This window comes from Temnothorax longispinosus, chromosome 5, assembly GCF_030848805.1.
Source record: "Temnothorax longispinosus isolate EJ_2023e chromosome 5, Tlon_JGU_v1, whole genome shotgun sequence".
NCBI classification, from domain to species: domain Eukaryota; kingdom Metazoa; phylum Arthropoda; class Insecta; order Hymenoptera; family Formicidae; genus Temnothorax; species Temnothorax longispinosus.
In genome coordinates, this window is record NC_092362.1 from 23,616,620 (window position 1) to 23,642,942 (window position 26,323).

Sequence of the window (26,323 nt, forward strand, 5' to 3'; positions counted from 1 at the left end):
ACACTAACCTATCATTATCTTTTCACTAATCGTTACTCATTAGGTACGCGCGTATTACGACGGTGCAAATAACAACAGCTTTTACTAATTTACTACTTTGTGAAATAACGAGCGCTATAAAGATAATCGTGACTTATATAGACAGCACAATGTTTCGCAATGAGAATCTCTTAGGGAGCCATTAAAAAAAAAGAATATTTAGTTAAACTAGAAGCTAAAAAGGTCATTATTCCTCAACGTCTATCATTATCTTGATACACGTGCCTTAAAAAAAATATCATTCATTCTTCACGCAATTTAAGACAAATTGTTGACGATTGTATTAATAGAGACAATTTTACGAATATAGAAATATAATTTTAAATCTGTTAAAATTATTTGGCATGACTGTGTTTACTATGGGTAAGTTATTTTGAACCTCGCAATAAGAACATTGACGTGAAAAATAATTAAGACACATCATGAATACTCTTTCGGAGGAAACGTTATTAATCACTTTCGTTAAGCTGATTCACGCTTCGACATACATACTTCAACAAAGTAACTTGGGGGGAGGAAGAAGGGGGGCCGGCGAAACAATTCCCACTTCGAGAGTTTCTAGCAGCACCCGGCGCAAACGAGCCTAATCAGACCAGAAGCAAACCAGATCGCTACTCTCGGAAAGGAATTTCCATCCCCGACGATGCAAGGCCCCCGAGAGGAGAATAAAGGCCACCCAAATCCACCCGTTTCGGGTAATTTATTAAAATCCTCGTCGCTCACGTCGTACCGCGGGAGTTCTTCAACGCGCGCGCAAGAAACTACCGAGTGCTCCGATCCGAGACCTTTTATGCCCCGGCCAGCTGGCTCAGCACGACAAAAATTCTTTCAATTACAGAAAAGCGAGCTCTCCTTAACTCCGCCGGCATCGATATTCATAGCGAAGCGTGTTACGTAAAAGTTACGGCCTGCGCCGGGCGAGGAAGAGAGGATGCGAGCCGCTTATAGGCTGGCGAGGGTAGGGGAGGAGGAGGCAGAGAAATGGCACGAGGGAAAGCTGGGAAAAGAAGAATTGGTCGGGCGAAGGGGGATGCCAAGCTGCCTGATTGGGAAGGACAGCCTATCCGCAATTTGCGATCCATAAAACTGGAGCGGGAGGTGAGAACTCGCTTGTCTTTCATCGATGCCCCCGGTCTCTTCCTCTCCCGCTGCTCTCTCTCTCTCTCTCTGTCCTTTCTTTTTTTTAATCCCTCCCCCCGCTCTCGCCCTTTCCACCCCATCCGGCGTTTCATTCGTACTTTGCGCCCATCCTCGCAACCCCTTTTTGCATTTCAAGGAACGCCGATACTCCCGCTGGAGATATCCTTTGGATTCTCTCCGGGCGTTTGGATATTAACCGAGAGATAAACCGGAATGAGGAATCTAATGAAATATCGACGTCATTCACGGTAAAAGTTTGTTTAATTTGAAAATGCCGTCCACGCGCGACGGTAAATTATTGAATGCACGGGCGAATGGGCATCGCGCGGTAAGCTGGTATTAGGATTCGGAGTGTTTATTCGGAAAAGGTGAAGGGTGAAGTTGCTTGACGTGTGACGGAAAAATAGTGACGATTATAAATATCTATAAACGTAATTTTAAATTCATTATTTATAATATAGAGAAATAATTGTATTTGTCGTATCAAAAAACTCCTAAAATAACTGTAGCAATGTTCGCGATCTCTTCGCCAGATAAACAACATAAAATTATCCTATAAACAATAAACGACGACAATTGGTAAATTGAAAATTAATAAAAGTAATATGGAGTGAGAAAGTGATATCACGTCGGTACATAAACGAGCTAGAAAATTCTGAACGCACACGTACGCACGCATGAATGTAGGTTGTAAAAGAGGATATTGTGTTAACGTGTGCGTACGTATTACGGCCACGCACACACACACGCAAAACTTACATTACACATGCGACACCGTACATCTGCTCGGTCGTTGCTTGTGTAAATAAAGATTCCCTTATCGGTAAGCTAGCACATATATAGCGGGATATTTTGGAAGCCTTCTATATATTACTTCTTGTATATACTCGTGTACATGTATACGTATGTCTTTACTTCGGTTGGATGACTAAACAACGACTGAAAGCCATAATTGAATGGTTGGATAAATACTTGTTAATAAAATTAGTCGTAATAATATACTCGAGAAACTATTTGGATTTCTTATAAATCTTGGACGAGCGTTATAAGTTTTCGGTACGTAAGAGAGTCTTTGTACAATCCTTCGAGAGGCCATTTTACTCTTATTTTAAAATGTGGAGGAAGGAAGTGTCGATTGAATCGAACATCAACGAACTTCGGAATCTCACGACTTTATGAAGTTGCCTTGATCGTTTTGGGATCGAGTTTTGGGTAACCATTGACTTTTGCTGACCGTCCTACCGCGATTCGACCGCGATTTCCTTACTGCCATTGTGTCACACTTGAAGCAATCTTGATAGACTCCGTAACTTCGCTAGAATCTCGCATAGCTTTCCGAGTAATGGGTTAGGTTAATGTCGACAATTGTCCCGTTGAGTCAATTATTTGCAATCTCTATGCAGAACTTCAAAGCGATTCTGTAGTTAATTTATTAACCGGGCGGAAAGTTTAAGCAGAAGTTAAGATTCCGCGCCATGCCGAATGAGATATTACGTCAAGGTGAGAATTTTTATCTACAGAAGACTGAGACAACCCATTCACATCTTTATATATCGTTTAGTTTTTGGCATTACTGCACCAAAGCTTTACACATACACCTATCGTTGCAAAAGTAATTAATTAAAAACTTAGATTTTCGTCAGAAAACATTGATAGTTGGAAATTTTTACATATGCGCGCGATTTATCGAGCTACGTCAACAAATCCGAACAATTCAATGTATAGTCAAACAGTAGCGACAATATTTTATCTGATAATATATATTTTAACATTTTCACGAGAATAAACGATACAAATAAAAAAAAAAGTTATAAAGTCAAAAGTGTATCGAATGTAAATAGAAAATCCCATGTCCGGTCGAGCACCGAATAACGCAGTTATCACTGCAGTTTGATCAAATGTGCCAGTTTTCCAAAATGGATTTTCGACTGCGAAAACGCGCGTAACACCTGAGATACCCGCACGGTATCCAACAACGCGCGTCGAAGTTGTCCCGATACGAGTCGGGAGCCAAGTTTGCGTTAGAACCATACTCACCGATCGAAGTACCGCGGCCCGAAACTGTTTATAATTTAAGGGGTTCTTGAGAGTCGAGAGCCGGCTGCGGAGGGTTCGGAGTGACGCAGTAGCCTAAGGACGTCGCGAGGGACGATGTCGTTCTATTGCGGTTACGGGTGTAAGGAGAGTCTCGGATAGGCAGAGGAGAGAAGAGCACGGTGAAAAGCACGAAGTCGAAGTGTCGAGGTGTCTACGTGCCTGATATCACAGACCCTGATATCTTCGTGACTTCGTTACGAGAGGATGTAATTGCCGCGACACTTTCACGTGTTCCAATTCGTGTACGTTATGTATATGTGGGAAACTGTGTCCTTATTAAGAATAGAGCCACTTTGGTTTTCGAAACTGTAATAATTCGAAATTTTGGACGAGCGGTAATTTAATTAAAATATATATAAGCTACTACGAAATGCAATCAATTTAAAATATAGATAACGGATATAAATAATATTAAATATAAGTCTCATTTTCAGCTTGTAACACATAATTTATACTGTTTATTTTTTATTTTTTCTGTTTAAACATAAAATTTAGACAAGCTTTCAAACATTTATAAATAATTACATCTCCTTTTTATTCACATTAAATAATAAAGGTAAAAGATATCTGTTATATAAATTATTCGAGAATAAATGCTGATTTGTTTGTGTGCATTTATTTTTAAGTGTGGTATGTATAATTAAATATAGCATAAAACTAAATACTTATTTAGCAATTTATTTCGAGATCCGAGTTTATATTCCCCAGAATTGAAGTGATCGAAAATGGATAGCAAAAGACAATAAAAAAAGACTTGAATATCGTTGAAAGAAATTACCACGTATTAGAAAATTAAATTTGTATTGATTTAATCAGATTTAATATAATATTAGAAATTCAGAATTTCTTAACAATGATGATACTCTTTCGGTTTGACCTGGACGTAATAAAATGTCGCGACCTGTATTCATTTTGATATATACCTCAGCTAAACTCGGCAAGATTAATACGGTACATGCATTTTAATATTAGCTCGATAGTCGATCCTTCGGATGGGGAAACACGATTTTACTCCTTGGGTCATCGGGAATAGGGAAACCGAAAATAAAACTCGATAAACGGTTTCGTATTACGCGGGTCCCTCGGTATTAAACCTGCTTATTCGCATTTATAATTAATTATCCTGGCTAATATCGGACGCATATAAGGTTTGCCTTCTGCTCTTCAAGGTGCTCTACGATATGTGCTATATGAAAATTGGTATAAAAAATTTGAGAAATTGGAACAGTTGGAAGAAATACAAAGATAGCAATATGTGTGTTGACATTTTTGATATGCTATCCAACGATAGATTAGCTACGTTTTGGCTAAAAACTTGGGTTTATTTATAGATTGTAGACGAAGAAACAAAGCAGTGTTTATTGATTCGCTATATAGATGATTCGCGAAATACATATATATCATATAGGCGCGCATACGTCGTGAGCCATATTATATCCTTTACGGAAACGAAACCGCTGGAAAAGACCGCTTTAAAGGCCATAAAACATTTGTTTCCACCCGTCACCGCTTGCCCGGGGGTGGTATATTGCGTTCGTCCGCGAGCGCGGGATTTTGAATTGAATTTGAAATCAGGGGGCCCCGATTTTATGGCGGCCGGGTGTCAAATGTCGAAGTGTCGCGCCCGGTGCCGGCTTATCGCCGGGAAAACTCTGAGATCCCGAGGACGAAAGCTCCAAAAGGGCGTTATCGGTTTACGTCGCAGCGCAGGTCGCGATACAGGATGCCGGAAGACCGTTCAATTCCGTTTTCGATTTGGACCTCGCGTGAAAAGGCGACGGAAAGAGGGGCGTAAAAGGGCACGAAGGTCACTGTTTCGTTTTATTGCGACTCTACTCCACCTTGATGATCACTCCAACCGATCGGATCATTCGGATCGTACTTATAGCTCAGAGGTTCCAAGGTTATTTTCTTCCAACTTGTTGCAGGTGTTTTCCGCGAGATCCCGAGATTCTCTTGTTATTATTAGCAATATTCAATTATTACGATTTTTTTTATCTCAGATTTGTATTTACCATATACGATTAATTTAGTATTAAAAGAGAACAAGATCGAAATTGATTTCATTTCTTCATCTCATTATTACGCTTAAATAAAGCAGATACGAGAAGTAACGTCACTTTGAAGATCTTTTCTACAATGGTGTTTGTATACGAGACAAGCGGATGTTATGTTAACATAGCATTGATATCAGATTATAAACTACAATGTCGACAATATAATTATACACACCGATGTTTGCAGTAAATTGTGTTATTATTAATCTGCACGTGCGACATTAATACGTCGAAATGTTGTGAAATATGTGCAATGTGCATGTTGAATAAAAACGATATTGTTCAATAGATTTTGTACAAGATCAGCATTGATCGTTAATATCTGGACAAACAATATCAGATTGTGAGAAACTGCTCCTCTAATAACAGATATTTCTTCTAGTATTTCTTCACGATAGCACGCGTCATGTGCCACACACTGACAACAAATGTTATTAATGTTAAAAAGAATGTTATATTGTTGGCGCGGATTAACGTCTCGAACCTTATCGCGTATAAACAGCTGTGGCTTTATTCAGTGATATTGTATGGATCGATGTTTTATCACATTTCGTCATCGTTTGTTTCGTCGTCGTAAAAACGGCTGTGTTTCATTGTTTAAATTAACAAATTCAGTCTGATCGTCGTGTCTTAAACAACCACTATTTATATACACTTATGTGACTAGTAAATATTTTTTGTTCCATGCTTTGAGACTTTCCAAATACAATGACACTCCCTCTCCCTTTGATTATGTGTCATTATCAATTTCTCCCTCTCTCCCTCTCCCTTCTCCTCGCCTCCCTACCCCGTCTTTCTCTTTCTCTTTCTCTCTCTCACTCTCTCACTTACTCACTCATTCATTCACTCATTCTCTCACTCACTCGCTTAATAGAATATAGCATTTTAATATTCTATTCATATTACTACGTCAATATAGTCATAATGTTGTACTAATGGTTGAATTAGATTGTACCTGACTGAATAAAATAAAGTATCGCGGATATATTTTTAATTTTCTGTATATATGTTATATATTTTTTAAAATTATATTTAATTATTAATTAATTGTACTTAATAATTAAATATTTAATTTTACATAAAATTAATGTAAATTTAATCAAAGAGATAAAAAGAGAGAGAGAGAGAGAGAGAGGAAGGGAGAGAGGAGGGAGAGAGAAAATAGATTTAAGACAGAATACTAACAGTTAGCACGTTACAATTAGTTGCATGATATTCATGTTGATCTTAGATTAAAAACATTCGTCAATCCTTGTTAGTTCTGACAAGCTAGTCAGAACAAGATTGAGTCAAGAAAGCAATAAAAAAATAAATATTGCATGTGCAGTGATAAATTCAGGTCATTCTCGAAGATTAATTCCTCACCTGATCGTTGTCTTGTTGATCTTGCCCGTAAGTGGAAGTATCACCATTAGGGGTGGTGGCGGCGGAGGGTCGCTGTGACGTTGACAAGTTGATCGCGCCGTCTCCGTCTGTATCATGATCCATTATGCCATCGTCCTGAAATCACGCCGCGATCATCGTTATACGTTAGTACGCTCTCGCGCACCAAGCTCGATTATAAATGGCGCGCGCTTTTGGAGAACGTTGCTATTCGTTGCATTTTCCTCATCATTGCAATTCTAATGATATAGTAATATGTAATAAATAACACTAATCTAACTCATTAATCTTGTTTAGTTATAATATATTAAATTCGCATCTGTATTATAATATAAAGTTATTATAATACAAATTGTCATTTTTTTACCGAATAAAAATTGTACGTCAACTTATATTTACATTTGTATTTAACCCACGTTCACTTCGATTCAATAATTAGTTTAAGATTTGATTTTATACATGTGCTTTTAACTTCTAATTGTATTTTTTTATCGTTATTATTCACTGCTTTCAAACACAATGTAACTCCTTATTTGACTTCTGTGTTTTAGCGACATTTAATTGACTTATCTCCGCATAATTATTTTTTTATTCTCTGTACTATGTGTTCTTTGTTTAATTATCTAATTTATTATATTTGTTTTGATAATTGAGGAAAAAAACTGTTTATGTTAGATATATACGTCCCGTGTACATTTAAGAGATATTACATAAACTATATTTATTTTTTAAACTTAACACCTCTCGATTGCTTTCTTGGCCTTTGACTTCTTACGTTATATTTGTACGATTTATTACTTATCTCTCACATATAGAACATTTGAATAAATACGACCTCTAATCGTTTAATAACCTGTATTGTACTATTTTTCCTGCTTCTCTATTTAAAGAAATATAATTCATTAAAAGAATGACGCATAAAATATACACAAATACTGGCATGAAATCTGTATAGTCATACGTAAGTACTAGTAAGTGATAAAAATATATCAGAAATACCCAGAAAGAGAGTTGTACAACAAACACACTGTAATACTCACTATATTTAATTGTTGAACACAATTAAATATAATGAGTATTTTAGGAATATTCGGTCATGATCCCGGAGCGTGGTAATCGTGACGAAATTTCAAAACATGCTCCTATCCGACATTGCCCTCGTGTGAGCCATGATTTTAAGATCGAAGTCTGACGCACGTGATTCCACCATATACCTAACGTAAGAGAAATAATGTTTCGCGGTTGCGAAAAGCTAATAATACGTACTTTCCCGGAAATGCGTAACATCACGCTAAGGATTCTGCTAAATTTTCACGCCAAGACTCTGCTTCTCGTCATAAGCGATGTATAATACACAATACCTACGTGCTTATCGTAAATATTTCGCGAGCATCGCGCGCGGATAGTTCAGCCGCGTATAAATAATTCGTAAATTCCATCGTAATACGGACGCGAGGTGTACAAAGCGCGGTGTATATTGATGAAAGTAGAAAATTATACAATAAGGTGTGTACGCGTGTATATTATGAATAGCTAATTTATCGCGAACTTAAATAAGAAATTAACGCGTCCGCGGTAAAGCGTAAGAAACAAAATGAATGTGGGACGTAAATGTCCCGCGGATTGTTGCATTGCGTTCGTGCGCCTGTGCAAAATAGATCCCAAATTAAATCACAATTAACATATTAATTATTCAGGAAAAATTAGTCACGCAATATTCTTCGATCTTGCATCTTACCCGCCCGGCTAAATTGGAAAGCGTCATTTTCTCTCAGAAAGGAATAATTACGCGCGACGTGCAACCGTTAATTAAACATCGGCGAGTTATTTCGAATTCCACGGCTGCAGTAGAGGTGCGTTCGCAGACGTATTTCGTAAAAATAAAAAAAATAACACGCAATCAAGCGTCGTATAATTAATGCCCACTTCACGATCATCGATTATTCACGACGACAGTCGCGATTAATGTTGCGTCACGCTTAAAGTCGCCTAAGACGATCGCTTAATTAATTCTTAATTAATGTACGCGTCGCGCCGAGAATTCAATCAAAATTCCTTACGTCTGTTTCGGTTCGCTGTTAGGCGCGTTGCAGTCCATGAGAATTAACGGTTTTGCTCTCCGACGAGAAGAGGAAGAAAAATCTGCTGTTTCCGGCGTCACAGAGAGAGAGATTGCCGCTTCACGCGGCAAGCGGCATTTCCGGCCCCCCGAAAGCGCCACAACGCGACGTGGCGCGTATAAGCGGTCGCAAACACTCCGCGCCTACGTCCACTGTAAACATCCGGAAATGGTATGGCACACGCGGAAATCCCCCGCGCAATGGCGGCGGAAGTCGCCTCCCCGGGGGATTGTGTCTCACGAAGGCACCGGCTATACACGTTCCTCGCACTGCATCCAGAAAGCGGCACTTTGAACCTCCTCCGCGAAACTCCAGTCACTCGCGGCGGCGGGGGGAGCAGGGGGCGGGGGGTTGCGGGATGAAGGGAGGGTGGGAACGCGAAAGGGGTAAGACGAAAGCGCACCCCCTGACAAACTGAGCGCGACGATAAGAGTAAAGGGAGCGAAAACGAGAAAAAAAATGGGTGAACGAAAGAAGAAGGGGGAGGAGGAGGGAGAGCGCGACGGATTTCGCGAAGAAGACGAAAGCCAAGCGTTAGCGCGCCGACCGTAGTAGAGCGAGGACTAAACACTAAAAGCGGCACAGGCATACCGAGCAGCGCTCGACCGGCGGGGCTGTTGCTTATTGTGTAAATATAAACAAATATAGTTGAAACCAACCAACAGGCCTGCTTTCAGCCCCCCCGCCCCGCCCCTCAACCCCCCGCGCTGCCACAGTCCTCCGCTCAATGTGTGTACCCTACCTTCTTCTCCTCCACGTTCCCTCGTAATCCCCCCCTACCCGCGTTACCGCGTCCCCTCTACGCGGCACATCCAAAGACTTTCCCCCCTCGGCCCCCTTAGACACCTACCCTTCGTCACGTCCCTGACCCCACTGCCGCCGCGACTACATCATACGCGGCACATCGTGGTCTCTGACTCGCCTCACCATATGTTCATTTCTCCTCCTTACTCTCGTTCCCTGTCCATATCCTCTATCTCCTTCTCTTTCTCTCTCCTTCTCCCTCTCTCTCCCTCTCTTTTTCTATACCCGCGCATCACACATCGCCGCACTCTGTCGCCCGAAGTTGCTGGATTACGTGCAAGCGGGGCCCTAAGAGATCTTCGAGGTTCTTCTTTTTTTTGTGGGACGCCTCCATGGATCGTGGAGAAAGGAAACGGTCGAAGTGCGTCTTTTTCTCGGATATTTCTGACGTGCGTGTTGTGGGAATAGCTATAATTATTCGGGGTTTACCAGTTTACGTGCCAAAGTTCTTCACCGTCGATCAATTGATAACTGTACGAAGAGGAATGTAAAATTTTTCCGAAGCTCTTGGTACAAAAATTTTGAAAATAAAAGAAGTTGAACACTTGAATAAGAAGGAAAAATTATATTTCAGTTACTTTGGATGTGTATAGCGGGTACCAAATTTATTTTGATTGTTTCTGAAGATATGTAAAATACAAAGAGATATAAATGTTTTAAATAGAAATGTTCGTTGTTTGTATATATCGCCTTTTATAAAAAAATCTTCGTAAAAATGTGCGTTTGTTATACGTGCACAAGATACTCGTACATCTTTCATCTGTAATTTCGCTACGTAACTTGCGTCTTGTGTCCTAAAATAGCGTCAAGTCATCAAGTCGGTTTGCTAACAAATTTCTGCCGAATAAATATTGAAACTTCTCTTTTAGAAATTATATATCGCTTTAGCAGAAGCCACACTTCGATATATATTTCTCTCTCCCTCTCTCTCTCTATTTATTTTACTGCATACTTGTCTATTTTCTCAAAGCGCAATCTGAGTTATAAACCGTATAAGCGGTTCGCGCGTACAGACAGCTTTTGACAACACAATCTTCAACGTATTAACGACGATGCATCGTATGCATCATTGAATACTAACCCTCTTAACGCACTTCACACGATAAGCACCTTACGACTTCACTCCGCATTTCGCGAAAAGAAACGAAGTGGACGTTGCAGGTATGGAAATCCTATTCTTTGGTTAGCTAAGTATATATGCGTGAGGAGAGAAGCGGCTACACACAGAGCGATAAATACGCGTGTACACACGTGTTGCCTGACGCAACTCCAACGGTCGAACCACCGGCTTCGAGTTTGTACAGGCGAACCGGAAATGGGGGACAAAATGTTCCTCGAAACGAGACGTGTGTCCTTAAATATTCCTTTCACTCGCCTCAGCTTCTCGACAATTACACGATGTAGAGCGATACTGTACTTCTCTGTACACACGTAACGTAAAAACACACGTACTCGAATTTCAAATTATTATATCACACACTTGTTTCCTACATAAATTTATGTTACACGGTGGCACGGTGACCCTATGGGGGATGAAACTTCGACTACGGCGATCTATTCTACAATTTAATGATGCGTGAAATATTATTTATCTGTAACTTTAGTTATAACATGTTGAAACAATGCAACTAAATATAGTTCGGATAATTTTTAAAAATTACCAATACAAGACAAATAAATACAATTTATGCTGATATTAAGAATTTAATTTAATAATTTATCTCTATGTAGAGCATGTATGTATATAACTGTTGTAAATTACTCACATGATAATGAATATGTATTAAATTATGAGAAGTCTTAAGTCACTAATTATTTTAGCAGAAGCAAATTTTATATTGACGATATTGAGAAAGTAATACATGTGTACATTAATATACGACTTACAGATTTACGCAAAATTAAAGTATATGAATTGTGTAAAAGAGAAAATTACTTCATTCAAAACGGCAAATATGCAAACTGCTTGAAAACTAAATTGAACATTCTCTATAAGATGCTTTCCATTAAACTCACCAATATCTCGCTGAAAAATTTAACAGAGACCTATGTTTCACGGAACACTTGAATAAATAACATAAAGCCGAAGTCGAAGTCGGGACGACTAACCTGCATAAATTCTCGTCGAAAATCCGGCGTCCGGCGTAACGCGAAATTTTCACCGCATTTTCCGCGACGGTGCTCCATGGCTTCCTTCGACTCGCACATTCCATGCGCCGCGGCTGCATGGTTTTAGAGAGAGACCGCGTAATATAAAAATAAATTCTGCAAAAATGCTAGGCGGATGGTTAACGGCGCAAACGGATATAGCCCTGGTATTACACGCCTCGGTACATAAAGTTCTTATTAAGCGAGCTATATAAGGGTAGCTTAACTACGAGGACGCTACGCAACCTTGTTTCACGGGCCTTCCACGGGCATCGCGCGCGGAGAAAGTTTGCGAGTGACTTTATTAGACCCCGCGATATACCGAGCCAACTAGGCAGAAGCATTCGAAGCGATTCACGGTTTAAGTCATCTATTGTCGAAGATCTAAGTTGCTTATGGTGGCCTCGCACCGCGAGGGGAGAGCCATGTCCCATCGTCAGTCCTATGACAACAAAACTGGGGGCAAAAATAGACGCAGCCGGCTCAGTCAGCTTATATACGTCGCATATGTACTAAATATGTATTTATTAAGTAAACAACGATGGGTCTAGGTTCCCGGGGTACGCCTCGCGCCGCCGCGTTTCCTATTTCAATGTGGATAATGTGTCCGGGAATTTTGGGGGCCGCTTGCTCGCGCCATTGCTCATAGGCGTGGTCACAGATCGTATTTCGTACGTGAGTAAAGTGTGAATGCAATCCCCAAGCTAAAAAATTACATACGTAATTATTTCGGTGGAACGATATAGGAGTCGCGTGGGAAACGAATAAAGTAGTTCCGATTGTGATCGCACAGATTCTGTAAATATCTCTTATTAGTTTTCGTTAGGAAGTTAAGGCAATGTTAATGAATAAATAAAAAAATATGAAATCTGTTATAGAAAAAAGAATTGTCAAGTCGTAAGTCTGTAAAAATAAAAAAAAAAATCTAGAATTACTCTGAATTAATCTAATTTTATCCGTCAGAGAAAGGAAACGTAATGAAGAAAAATGTTACATTATATATAATTATATAAGACATAAAACTCGTAGATTTGATTTCACGTAGCTTCACAAATGTTTAAAGTTATAAAAATTCTCTCGTAAAAAGAATAACTAAAATATACACATAAAAAATTTTTTAAATAAATAAATATTAATTGACCAGAGTCACATCTCGCACAAAGATTCCCAAGTTAAATAACATTCTTAACTTCTGTCTCGTAATATATATAAATATATATTGATTGACAATATTCTTTAGTGAAAACGTTATAATGCGCAATTTATTTAGCTGATGCTACCGGTATTCAGCACGTATCGCTAATTTGCACATTATCCGATGAAGCGATTGAAAATAAAACGTGACATTAAACGGAAAATAATGTTGCAACTCGTTGTTAAGCATCGTAAAGCAGCAAAATGATATACGAACGGCAACGCGGGCAACCGATCCACCAATCCTGCCGTAAAGGAGGATAATCGTCGAGAGTCGAAGCAAGAAGAGATAACGAGACCTCATATATCCCCATCAAACCGGAAAGGGCGACAAGGCAAACGCGCATCTTCCCACATGCTTACGGTCGTTTGAAGTTCTTCTGGCATATATACACACATACGCACACATAGCCATCGGAGGGTCCGGCTCGTCCCTACTAAATAATAAACGAGAGGATTTACCCCCGTTAGGTTCGCGCGACGGTACATAAAAATACTTGAATCTGAGAAATTAGCGACGTAACGGGCTGTCGTCCCCGTAGTGGGTGGCGTAAAAGAGAGAGACGAGGGTGCGAAGCAGAAATAGAGGAGGAGAGACGGATGAAAAGAGGAGACGCTGAAAAAGAGAGAACCGTGGTAGGGGGGGTCGGCCCCGGCGGAGGCGTTTCGGTCTCTGTGCGGAGTGGCCAGGAAAAAAGGGTACCTAAAAGGGTTGAATTAATGTCGCGATAAATATATGATTTAAGGTGGAAACGTTTGCAACTCCGGCTAATTTTTTATCTCAGAACCGCGGCCGCGCTCGCCGCCCCGCTGGTGAGGGTTTTTACCCTAGAAAAGCAAGCGCGCGAGACGATCTATCCATGGCGCAGGCCGGGAGGGGAGACAGGGCGGAAGGGGTCGGGACAGGGAAGAAGAGGGTGGTCGAGAGGAGGGCCTCGAATCCACCGCTTATTTCTTTTTTCGGGTAATTTACTGCCAGCGAGAATTTGAGCGGACGCGCGCTTTTTAATAGTTCGCGCCACTCTCGAAGGACCCCGCTCGTGCTCCTCACCCCTCGTACCGCCGCGCCGCCACATCTCCACCGTCGTGCAACCCTTGCGCGCGGTAGGCCTCTCGTATTGGTCTTTCCGCCCTGTGTGTCTTTCCCGCTTTGTCCCTCGTTCCCGTATCGGAAGGACAACGACAGGAGGCGTCGCGTCGTTCGCGGCGGTTACGATGAAAATTACGAGACTATAAAGCCGAGCGTCTACCACGCACTTTATGTCGCGCGACTCGGAATGACGAATTTTACTACAGATTACTCATCGCTTTTTTTTAGCGTCGTTTAACTTGGAGAACGACGCTAGGTCCACGGGGAGAGAGAGAGACACGAGGGACGCGGAGTCAATCAGTGTTGAAACGATCGTTTTACGCGCTCCGTAATGCGCTCGTCGCGGTCTTGTCGCGCGTAACGTAACGTGCGCGTACGAGTATTACGGAGCGCGTAACAATCGCTCGACAGAGAGAACATCGACAGAAGTCGTATACACGGCTCGCTTCCTCATTCCATCATTCATTGAAAAGAATCGCGCATTCATGCATCGATGAATTCTAAGAAAATGGAAATGAAAATTTCTGGAAAAACTTCATTTGTTTTCCGCCCGCGGAATTAATATTTCTGCCGTGCGGCAAAAGTAAAAATAGTTGCCTCGTCCTATTATTCACCTCAGACTAATCGATTATTGCTATTGGAATTTATAATGTTGAATCGCTTCATGAAGCTTGAAAAATTGAATTAATTTAACTCAAGTAGCAAAATTGATCGGACCGATCGAGAATAATTTACATTTCAGATAGACAATGAGTGTTTTATTTTTTTATTGTCGCAAATTTTACTATTGACGATTCACAGAATATATCTCGCAATGAATTCTGCAGAATGTATTTTAAGAACGCGTGTTAGAAATTTCTTCGCGAAATTTTCTCACTTTGCCAAAGTTCTGAAACAAGAAAGAGTTTCTTCACAGTGGGATAAATAAATAGGAAACACCTGCGGGCAGCGCACGAGCGGAGCAACATATGCGTCGTCACGTCCGCGCTCACGCGGAAATATTTATCGCAATGCTATAGCGTATAGCGCGATAAACATCGCCATATACATTTATGTTTATCTTAACGCCACGTTACGGACGATAGCCAGCCAAACATTTACATCTGTCTCGTATCGGCGCGACACGATAAACACGTTTCCTCGAATCTAAGGAGGAAAACGGCCGTCGTCAGCAGTCGGCGGAATAGAAATTCCGTCGCGAAAAGCGCAACTCCTCCAATATCCATCCCTTCACATGCGTAACCGGAACAGCCGCCTTTCCTCGTACATGATCCCTTAGAATATCCCGGCGGGACCGCAAACACGCGTTTCCCCAATTATCTACGTGGCCTGACGTGGGCGGTCGGGGGGTGGGGGGGGGGTTAAGCGTCGTTACCGGCATCGAATCTCGCGTGTATCAACGGCATACGTGACATCGGGTCCGTGGATGATCGCGGCGAGGAGCGAGAGCCAACTTTATTCCCAGGTCGCATCACGAAAATAGGAAAAGCGAAGTAGAATGGAGCAAGACACAAAGAGAGAGATAGAGAATTCCTAATTCACTGTAAGGAAAGGATAGAAATAGAAAATAACAAATATAAAAAAAAAGAAAGAGAAGTCAAGATTAAGACAGAGAGAATTTACATAAACTAGAGAAGAAAAGTTCAAGAAAAAAACAATTGAAGAATAGCAATAGAAATATTTACATTGTAAAAGAAGTATAACAAACGAGGGGGATGAATGGTGGAATAGTAAAGAAAAAGAGAAACGCGAAGAAGTGCAAATAAAGAGGCAGTACGCGAATGGACAGAACAGTAAACGGGGTGGAGGGGCCAGTCGGAGATCACCCGAGAATAACAGAGGGTGTCTGAAGCGAGAAGAGGCAGAAATAAGGGGGGAGGGGGGAAGCCACCCTCCAGGAAACGAGAGGAGCGTCGACCGCTTAGGTTTCCGCAGCGTCGACGCTTTTTGGATTAACCGCTCGGACATTAGAATACGGAATTGATATATTATGGTCGTGGACCGCCGTCGGCGGACCGTTTCCTCGGCCGTTTCCACCCGCTACCACCCCTTCTTTGGCCGCGGAACCGCGGGGGTCAGGCGGATCCGTGAAAGAAGGAGGGCGGATGGTCCGGTTACACACACTCTTTAGGCATGACTGCTCGCCGCTCGCATCTTTCATCGCATTATCTCGCCCTCGTAAAACATTCCTTTATAGGTTACCGAAATGTCCCCCCTGCATGAGGACGACAAGAAAGAAGAGTATAGGCTGACCACTGTACTGTACTGTCGTTGCAGTGTCTTCGTCTTGAACATCTCAACCATTCCGTGGACATACTTTTGCGAGTTTAGTTTTTTACGAAAGTAATTCGATTCTAAATTCTAAAATATACAAAAGCACAGGAAAACTTACTAGTATAATTATTTAAAAAATAATTCGAGTTGTTAAAGTCTATTTGCTTATGCTTTATGATAATAATCAATCTCGTGTACTTTTCTAATATAACAGAGTTCTACGAGAAAATGTAAAAGACTTGGTATTAAGAATTTTAAAATATTCAAAATTTTTGTGTCCGCAATTATTAATTTAATTATTAATTAATTTTCACTCCTATTTTTAAAAAACGTAATTATTTAAGCAACAATTATTTATTGTTTATTTATAAACAACTTAAAATAAATAATAATTTATATTAATTTACACGATTAATTTATTCATTTATTATAATGAATAGAACCCTAAACTATGCGTATAATTCTTATGATATCTTTTTTTTCGATTCTTTGATAGAACGCTGATAATATTCAACATAATATGCATCTGCATATCGAGCAACGACGATGCTGAAATTTAGAAATGTGAAATAAATATTTTATTTTACTTGTCACAAAGTTTGCTGATATATTTGTCATGTATTATCCATTATTTGCTTGTTCAAACATCACTTCAACAATATATAATTTTTAGATTATTACATATACAATGCATTAAAATATCAGATTATCAGAAAAAATATTATTTTTAATATTTTTTCTGATAATAATTTTACTTTAAATGAAATTATTGCTCTTTACAGTTACCCTGAATCGAACAGTTTTGCTCATTTAGTTATGATAAGAAACAAGAACGACACTCGCTTGAAAAAATACCATAGTATACATGACATGGAGATCACTGCTCGCGTTTCTTTCGAGTTGATTTATCGCAACGGCGATTAAGGAGACGGCCTGGAAGCTAGCGTTCGGCCCGAGTGAACGTCGATCGGCTCTCCCAACTCCGAGTTCGATCGGCTAATGGCCCCTGGTAGACATTAACATTGACGGGGGGGGGGAAGTCGACGGGCGTTTATGTGAGCGTGGCGTTAATTCGGCTTTAAGGCGTCTCCGGTATACTCTCCCTCCGCCCTTCCTTATATCCGTGCCGGTGGTTCTCTTGTTAGCATACTTATCATCCGCTCGTGGAATTAAGAGAGTGAGAGAAAGAGAGGTGGTCCGTGGGTGGCTTGGCGCGGCGCGGCACGGCGGCACGAAGAAGCAGCGCGCGAGGGTAGAGAGAAAGACGTTAAGGGATGACTGTCGTACGGGAGGAAACGGGAGAGGGGATGGTGCGGGCTGTTGATAATATCAGTCCGAGCAGGGTAAGATGGGTATTGGCTGGCGGACTATTGTCGGAGTAATGTTGATTGGATTCAAGACCGAAGGCATTAATCTGCCTTCTTTTATTATGGTACCGAGAGAACCATTCCCTGGTCTCGTCTCTCTCTCTCTCTCCCTTTATCCTCCGTGTCGTCTTCTCGTGAGTTGATACCCACTTACACGAAATACGAAGGTCTCCTTTCTGTTTCAACCGTTCTCGCGTTTCTACGACGCCGTTCAACCCCATGCCTCTGTATCTGCACTCGCCATCGATCCGAAATACGTCGATTGGGACTTAAAATATGAAGTGTATCTTGGCGGCGTTAAAATCTCGTTCACTGGCTTCCGCCCAAAATTTCCCGTCTCGCCGCTCAATTTCAGATATTACTTTCGCTCGAAGGAAAAGCTTCGATATATGTGTCTAATTTTTAGAAACACAAGATTCTATTATATTTTATGTATACAGTATAGAGATCTATAGATAGAATTCGATCTATATACATTCTATCAAATGAAATTTGAGTAACAAATTTTTTGAAGAACCTGTAATCCATTTTTACTCGGCGGAAACTTTATAGCCTGCTATCAGTTTCCGTTTTGCATCTTTCAGTCACCTGAATATTTTGGTAATCGCGTCTTAAATAAATTATTTGTTAAAGGTTATTTAGATTTAATTTAAAAGTAGATTGTCCTATCTTTGAAGAAATCAATTTCATATTTATGGAAAAATGAGTCATTAAAATATCAGTCTGATAATATGGAAATGGAATTACTTTACATAATATATCTTGTGGATCTATAACTTTTCTTTATTTAAATAATATTTGATAAATTAAAAAATGTTGAACATTATAACACAAAAAATACCACCAAACTTTGCAAGAAAGAACGTAATCTCGTGACATTATTTATTTTTAACCCTCAAATTGGATTTCGTCATCAGCTCAACGGATTAACGATGATTTATCAGCGCAACCGTTACAGTTGTATCGCGAAAAAATCCAGGCTAACAATAGCCGGCGTCGCTATCTCGTAGCCTCGGGCTTTTCGCTTTAGAAAAGAAGGAGATCCAGATGGATGATCGTAAGTGGTGGACAGTGCCCGATAAGGGCAGCCGTCGGAACGAAACGAGGCGAGGGTGGTAGCCGCGGCGGGTTGCCGCTCCTGAAGAATGGACCTCTTTGTTTAGCCGTTTATGGTGGAAGAGATTTAGCCGGATTGCCGTCAACCGATAGCCACACCGAGGGGTGAGAACGGGCAAGGCGGTGTGAAGCCTAGAATCCGTGGAAACTCCGCACCAATACTCCGCAGTTGACTTCTTCTGTCTTCCCTGCTTTTTACCAGCCTCTTCCGTCCTTTTTGCCTGCCCGCTCCTTTTTCCCGCCGGGCACCGGCAACACCTTCCGAGGAGATTCGGTACGCTTACGAGCGACCCCTCACAATGGCCGGGCATTAGCTGACAACAGAGGTGTGGACACCGGATAGCCCTAACGCCCTTAACACCCGCTCTCTCGCTCTACCCCGCATGATTGGCCGGCCAGCCAGCCGAGGCGAAGCGTTTCGCATTTATGGCTAGCCGGCGGATCGCCGGGGATCTAAATAAAATCTCTGTCCGCGCAGATAAGAACAGCAAGGTTCGCCGAGGAGCAAATCCTCCTCCGCCAGTTTGCCCGGGAAGAAACACTGAACGATGTACTTGTGCGATTCGTTGATTTTCGATTCAAATAGGATCACTGACTAACGCGAATATTGTTCACAATGGAGAATTAATGAATTAAAAAACAATGTCGTTTTTACATCTAAGTTTTGCACAAGTTTATTAATAAAAGCAAAATGTGATCTGCATGTAATGACTATGCACTTGCGCAGAAATTATATTAATTTTGATTAAATAACGATAACTGAGAGAGAGAGAGAATAAATAAATTAAAAAGCTACCGATCACATACTTATTGATATAAAATCATATACATTATAAATTTTAAGAACATTTATAATGCGATATATAGACCGTATCTGAATAGACGGGACACTGGCGCTTTCAAGAGAGAAGCTTAAAAAGGGCGAATAGTCACAGAGAGTTTAGAAATGACCCTTAAAATCGACCTTTACAGGAATCCTACATACACGACTAAGCGCTTGATACGACCAGATACAGTTATGCAATAATGAGCTAATGTAAGTAATAGGATTATGTCGAAATCTCCTGTAATTGGCCCCTGAAAAGGTGAGCTCGGTTTTGCTAATCACCCACTAAAAGGTAACTTTGGACGCTTTACAGTTAAGCTTAAGAGGTTTACTGGGCTTTACTGTGCATACGGAGACTTTACGATTGTTTCCTTTTTCGCGAGATCAGATAAGACATAAAGGCCAATAATTATCCCCGTTTGGGAATGCAATAGGATTAGTCATATAACCCTATCTACGTGGAGGACTTTTTCCTTCTTTATCTCTTGAACGTGAAATTACTTCTACATAAGAAACAGAAATTATATTAATTATATGATCGGACCTTGAAATAATAATTTTATATTATGAAATAATAATTTTATATTATATTAATCTGTAACACATTGAAAAACAGTTATAAAATTTCTATGACGCGTACTCATACAATTTCAACAAAAATATTTAATCATTATTTTAAAGTTTAATAAAAATTGTGCATAGATAAAAGCTCTCTCGTGATAAATAATTTGCCAGAATTTATATATTGAGCAAATAAAAGAATTTTATTCAATATTATAAATTGCTTGAATTTCATTTTTTAATATTGAGAATCCTTAAGGATTATTCTTCAACTAATCTTTTCAAATTCTTATTTTACATTCTGTCTACAAATTTAAATCTATTTTATTCTGTTTTAAATACACGAGATATGTATGTATCGGCACGAGAGAGCGATGAAGACGCAGGTAATATCTTACAAATGTCATGACACGCTCGATAATACGCATATCGCGGAAATACCCTCATTTTGCTGAACATCCGAGAATCGAGGGCAAGGGATGAAGCTGCCAGTCGAGGAAAACTCCATAAATCACTGCGGAGGCAGAGGAAACCCGAAGGAAACCTGGCACGTATGGATCGCAACTGTGCGAACGTGCGTGTGCTACTGGCAAAAATATACACGTTCATATATGTACCGGGAGAAGGTTCTTATTTACTCTAAAAGGTAAAAGGGAAAAACCGACCGCCGTTCTGTCCATCCATACCTAGATGGCTACTCCTGGAGCCTGACCGTTCTCACAGTAAATATATCGAAGTGAATTGCAACTTCGTCCCTAATCCAACCCCGAATACCCCCCATACTCGGCGCTTGATCCATAGCTCCGCAGTAAATTTGCGCTGAATTTATAAGAACTGCTCCACCGTCTTCACGAACATCGTTCTTAACCCGTAAATATTATGGATCTTCTCTGTGACCTGGCGATTCGTGTCGTACACATTTGCCACGAAATGCGAATACAAAAATCACAATTCATATTTTTCCACAAATAATATAGAAATAAAAAACTTTCGAAATTTATTTGAATTATTGGGCGTAAAATGTTTACGCATTACAAAATTAATTATCAGAATGTCTTTGAAATATAACACGGTGGAAAGAGGACAGCTAGGTTGATTGTGGATTCTTTGCCGATATTAAAAATATAAATCATGACGGACTTATGATATAAAACATTTATACATATATCAAAATACGTCACTTTGGGTGGCGAGCAATTTTGAAGTGATCTCGTTCTTCGGCAAGAATAATATAATTCACCGTTCTCGAGAAGACGCGATGAGGACGAACTACTTTAACCTCTACCTTTTAGTTCGCGAGTTTCAAGGGTGCTCAGCCGTGTAGTGTCAATGAATAAAAATTTGCGGCGAGGGTGGCGTTTGATGCCGATTTTAAAGCTTACCCTTCATCACTCTTTCTCTTTCCCGCCGCGCCTTCTCCCTCCAGCAGTGGAGGACATTACTTTATACTGTGGCGCAGGACCCCGCGAGAGGAGTCATGGCCCACAATCAAGGGTGCCCGCGGTGAGGGTAGCTCGCACTTATTTTCGCCTGAATGCCCGCAACCCCCTCGAAGCCACCCCCTTCGGCGCCTGCTGCGAGCTCGGAATAAGACGGTTTCGCCTGGAGATCATTACGCCACGCCTTAAGTCGAGCTAATATGTCCTCCTCGGCTACGCCACCCCCGAATTCAACCTCCATCCAACCGCGGCTCGTATATATCCCCTGAAGAAGAGAGCGTCGCGCGAGCCAGAAGCCGCCGCCGCCACCGCCGCCGCCGCTGTCGCCGTTGCGACATAGACAATTTAATGCCGTTTTATAAATTATACATCGCCTGCAAGCTCGCGAGACGAGCCGATTACCAGGGTAGATCCTTCGTCCTCTATTTAATCCAGTCTCGAGGTATATATGTGTGCGCACGTCGGGATATACCTATGTATGGTTCGCGCGACAGGTCGGGCGAATACGTGTACGCGTGACGGCGAGGAAGAATTTCAGGGAAGAGTAGAGGCATCCGGATGGGGATTCCTGATGCGGAACTTGCCAGACGTCGCGGACGTTTATCGGCGCTACTAAATGTAGTATGTGGATTCGGGGGAGAGATAAGTAAGTGTGAGGCCGGTGTGTTGGTTCGTGCGAGATATGTAGCTGAGATCGGTGTGTGGTCGGGAACTTTATAGATGGGTTCTTAACGTGAAAGATATTTCGATGGCGTCTACTCGCGCTCGCCACTTCTGACGCTAGAGATAGATTTACAGCTAATTTCGTTAATTAATTTTAGAGCCATCTTAAACTGTATATCGTTTTTCTTTAATAATTTTTAAAATTGTAACGTTCAGATAATCATAGATAGAAATTAAGAACTTCGAAGTCACATCGAAATGAAGAAAGAAGGGAAAAGGACGCTCACCCTAAAATCGATAACTACGATTCCGCAAATCTAAAGCACCCTCTCCACTGTACCCGAAAAGGGAAACGAGAGGCGAGTACCGTCGTACGGGGTGCCAAAGGCACCCCACGACGTCGCCGTATTATAAAAATAATATATCGATATCGTAATAAGGGAATGATTGGATACGTCGAGGCGTATATATCCATCGACACCCTAAAATTTCACCACTTTTATTCCTATTTGCAAGGTGTCTGCGCTATATCTTTGGAACGACGCAAGGGTGGTTTTTGAATGATGTATTGCGGACGTAACGAAAGATGGAGAAATAGATAGCTAGATGAGCTTTCTGAGAATCCTGAATAATTCTCCAGAAATTTTTCGTTAACTCTTATACTGTGCATGATATATACATATATATATTAACCTTGATTGCCAGGGCTTGTAATTTTACGTAAGATCTTTCATTATCCGCACTTTAGAGAGATATATTTTCTATAAAGAAGGAATTAAGAGTTAGCATGACGGATTCCTTACTGGATCTCAATGGAATTAAAATATTTTCTTATAATATTATATATATTTTTTTCAAGATATTTGTAAAATTTTTTTTATACAATTAAATACATATTAATAGTCAATAAATAATTAAAATTATTATTTTTAATGGTTATAAAATTAATCATCAATTATAACGATGTTTAATACTTTTGTTATACTGTGCTATTCGATCAATAATTCTTGTAAATGTACTTATCCGATAATAAACGAAGAAAACACTGCACTCTTGTTACATATACGATGTCGCGCGATATCTCTTTCTGAGGAGACGATCTTCAGCCCTCGCTTGTCGTGGAAAAAAAGGGAACGCGAGCGAAGAAGGGTGCGACTATTCTTTACGCTCTCACGTGCTACGATAGGACTATCGATTCCAGGATTAAGCAGCAATTTTTCAAGCCTACGGCGAATAATTACTGAATCCTTCCCTCGACAGGCGGCTTCGAGCGCCAACCAACGGTTGGCGTTGCCACTTTTGCTTCCTTGGCGCGCCCGCCGCGCGCCGTGCCACCGACACGCGGGCTCCGCTTTGCGGAACGTCAATGAAAAATGTGGTGCGAAGAATTTGCCAGCGTGATTAACGGTCCTACACCTCTCTTTCTCGACCCCTTTTTTGCGACAGAGTTCGAAGAGATACGTGGATTGTTTGGGATTTCCACATAGTGCCGCGACAGATTGTCTTCCGGAAGTTACAATCGACGTAGGAATTATTTCGTTTATAATTTTACGTTAGTCTTGTAATTGAAAATCTCACGTAACGGAGATCTCCTGCCTTTCTCATATCTTTAAAAAAATTAAAAATATTCTTTAAAATCTGGCTGTATAAACACAAAAAGTGCAAATATTTATTTTTCAAAAATTTAAGCTGAATATACGACACTATCTTATACATCGCAATTCAGTCGCATCGCAGTCCGAATCCGGACCGAAGTCATATAAAATCCACATCATAAGAAGGGATTCTCACACAATGCTTAATTTTAAATAATGTCGTCGAATCCAGCGGCGCGTGACAGAGCGCGCGCGGGTGGACTCGACTCGAGGATTTGAAAGAGCCACAGGGGCGATACACGCTGGCTGGTGTAGTAACTTTCTGGAAAGAAAGCGGAGGGGCTAGACTAGAGATGGAGGCCGGGAAGGATACCTTCATCTGCGGATTACTTATGCACGAGCAGCCGAGACTCATTTCATTGCAACGGAGAGACCCAAGAGCCGGGAAGCGAGCCGGGAGCCAAGCCGACGGAAAAATGTTTCTATTTAGCTCGCTTAAGCTCTTTATTAAAGGTTCGCTTCTTCTCCGAGAGAGAGAGTCTCGCGCGGCTACGGGCCGCCGAAGTCGGACGAATCGACGCTGCGATTCGTGAAAAAGAGATTGTGGTCTCTTAACGGGCGACATCCCCCTCTTTTCTCTTATATTTCTTATCTTCGTTTTTTGCGATCCCACGCCGCCACGGCATTTTCGTCGGCCTTCCGGTCTAACGGCTCGCGGAATTCTTACGAGGGTGAATATCGACGATGGGGAGCAGAGGGGGTCAGGGGGAGGGAGGAAAGTGGGAGAAATTGCGTCAATTACCCCGCTGATTTCGGCATCTGATCCACGGATTACGTCCCGCCGCGAATGCTGATCCCTCTCCCGTTTATTGAGCGACGTTTTCGAAGTGGCACAACGGCGCGGGCGTAGAGAGAGAGAGAGAGAGAGCACGGGAGAGAGAGAGAGAGAAATCTGCCGCCTTTCACACGCGCGAGAAACGTCGCGAGAGATAAGAGCCAGCGAGTAATATACGAAATTGGATGTTTTAATAAACCACCGGATGGCGCGACGAAGCATCGTGCGAGCGCGCGCGGGCGGCTTTTCGTAATGGGGCGGTAATATTTATAAGGGAAATATATTACCTGCAGTTTGAATTAAATGAATTCTAGCCCTTTACGCTCGGATGTCGGGTGCGCCGCGACGCAACGTATAGGAGAATTAAATGATAATGTGTACAATGAGGCGAGGAGAATATAAAGTTTGGCTTAAATAAATTTCCACTTCCGCGCGCTCGCGTATGACGATCCGGCGCCGTCATGCGGCGAGAGTTTGTGCAACTTTGTGCGGTGGGCACCGTTATTTTACACTGAAAATTTATTAGTAAATTAAAGCTCGCGCAATTAACGATCTATTTCTATAATAATATTTATCATATATTACAAATAAGCATATCTATTTTTGACAAATTAACATAAAATCTGTAGTAACATATAATGAAACTAGCTATATATAATTGTTTGGTACAAATTTTAATTAAATTGTAAAAATTAATAACGCTCGTTTGTAGCTTGCACAAAGCATCATTATTTCTACAATAATTTCGAAATTAAGCAACAATATAGTACTTTGCATTGGAGCTGGTTTATAATCCTGCAGTCAGCGAAATAAAAATTCCTTCTAATTTAAATCGCCGTACAACTGAAAATATTTAAAAAATTCGTCCCGTCAACTAGCTCGACCTTTCACGATCACCCGACCCTCTCTTCCGAGAGGCCGATTGTCTCTCATCGCGAGAAGAAAGGCGCAGTCGAAGGAGAGGCTACAAATAATTCCGGAGCGTTATTCGATGGCATATTTTCGATTATCGGCCAACGAAGCGTAATCTGCCCCCGTAAATGGAGGATTGTCTCTGTGTAGCGCGCGAGATGAGGTGCTGCGGGTTCCTCGAAGGGCGGCATCTCGAAGGGGGTTTGGCGGCGCGAAAGGGAGATTTACAGGAGTACTAGGGCTGGCGGGTAGGGAACAGGAAGCATAGCCACCAGCGACTCTTTAAAAGAAGCGGGATAAACAGACAGTTTCAGGCAGCGGCAGGGAGGAAATGTAAATTTCCAGCGAGGCGGAAGGACGAGAAAAGAATAAGGGCTCGAACACCGCGGGTGTATTGAGTGAGCCGCCGCGCCGGCCGGGCCTTTCCACCCGTACGACGACGAGTCACCCCTCCTTTAAATTTCATGTGCCAATTGTACGCGATTGTCTTTACTTTGCTTCTCGCGCGCGCTCCGACCCGACGTCGCGGGACGTCGAGCTTTCGAAGTTGCACCCGTTTCTTCCGCTCGATGTGTCACGCGTCGCGAATCTTCGCGCCAGCGGGAGGGATCGCGAAACGAAAACAGAATATGACGATTTTCCTGCGTGTGCAACACGGAAGTT

General features: G+C 41.4%; 1 protein-coding gene across 17 annotated transcripts in view; it reads right to left on the minus strand.

Annotated features, from left to right (window-relative positions):
• The window catches only part of Foxp (forkhead box P), a 290,869-nt gene that overhangs the window by 96,276 nt on the left and 168,270 nt on the right, over positions 1 to 26,323 (minus strand). For all 17 annotated transcript variants that reach the window (XM_071779924.1, XM_071779914.1, XM_071779918.1 and 14 more), the window contains one exon: positions 6,699 to 6,833. In XM_071779924.1, the coding sequence (XP_071636025.1) occupies positions 6,699 to 6,833 (135 nt within the window). Of the gene's footprint in view, positions 1 to 6,698; positions 6,834 to 26,323 lie in introns of those variants that run through there.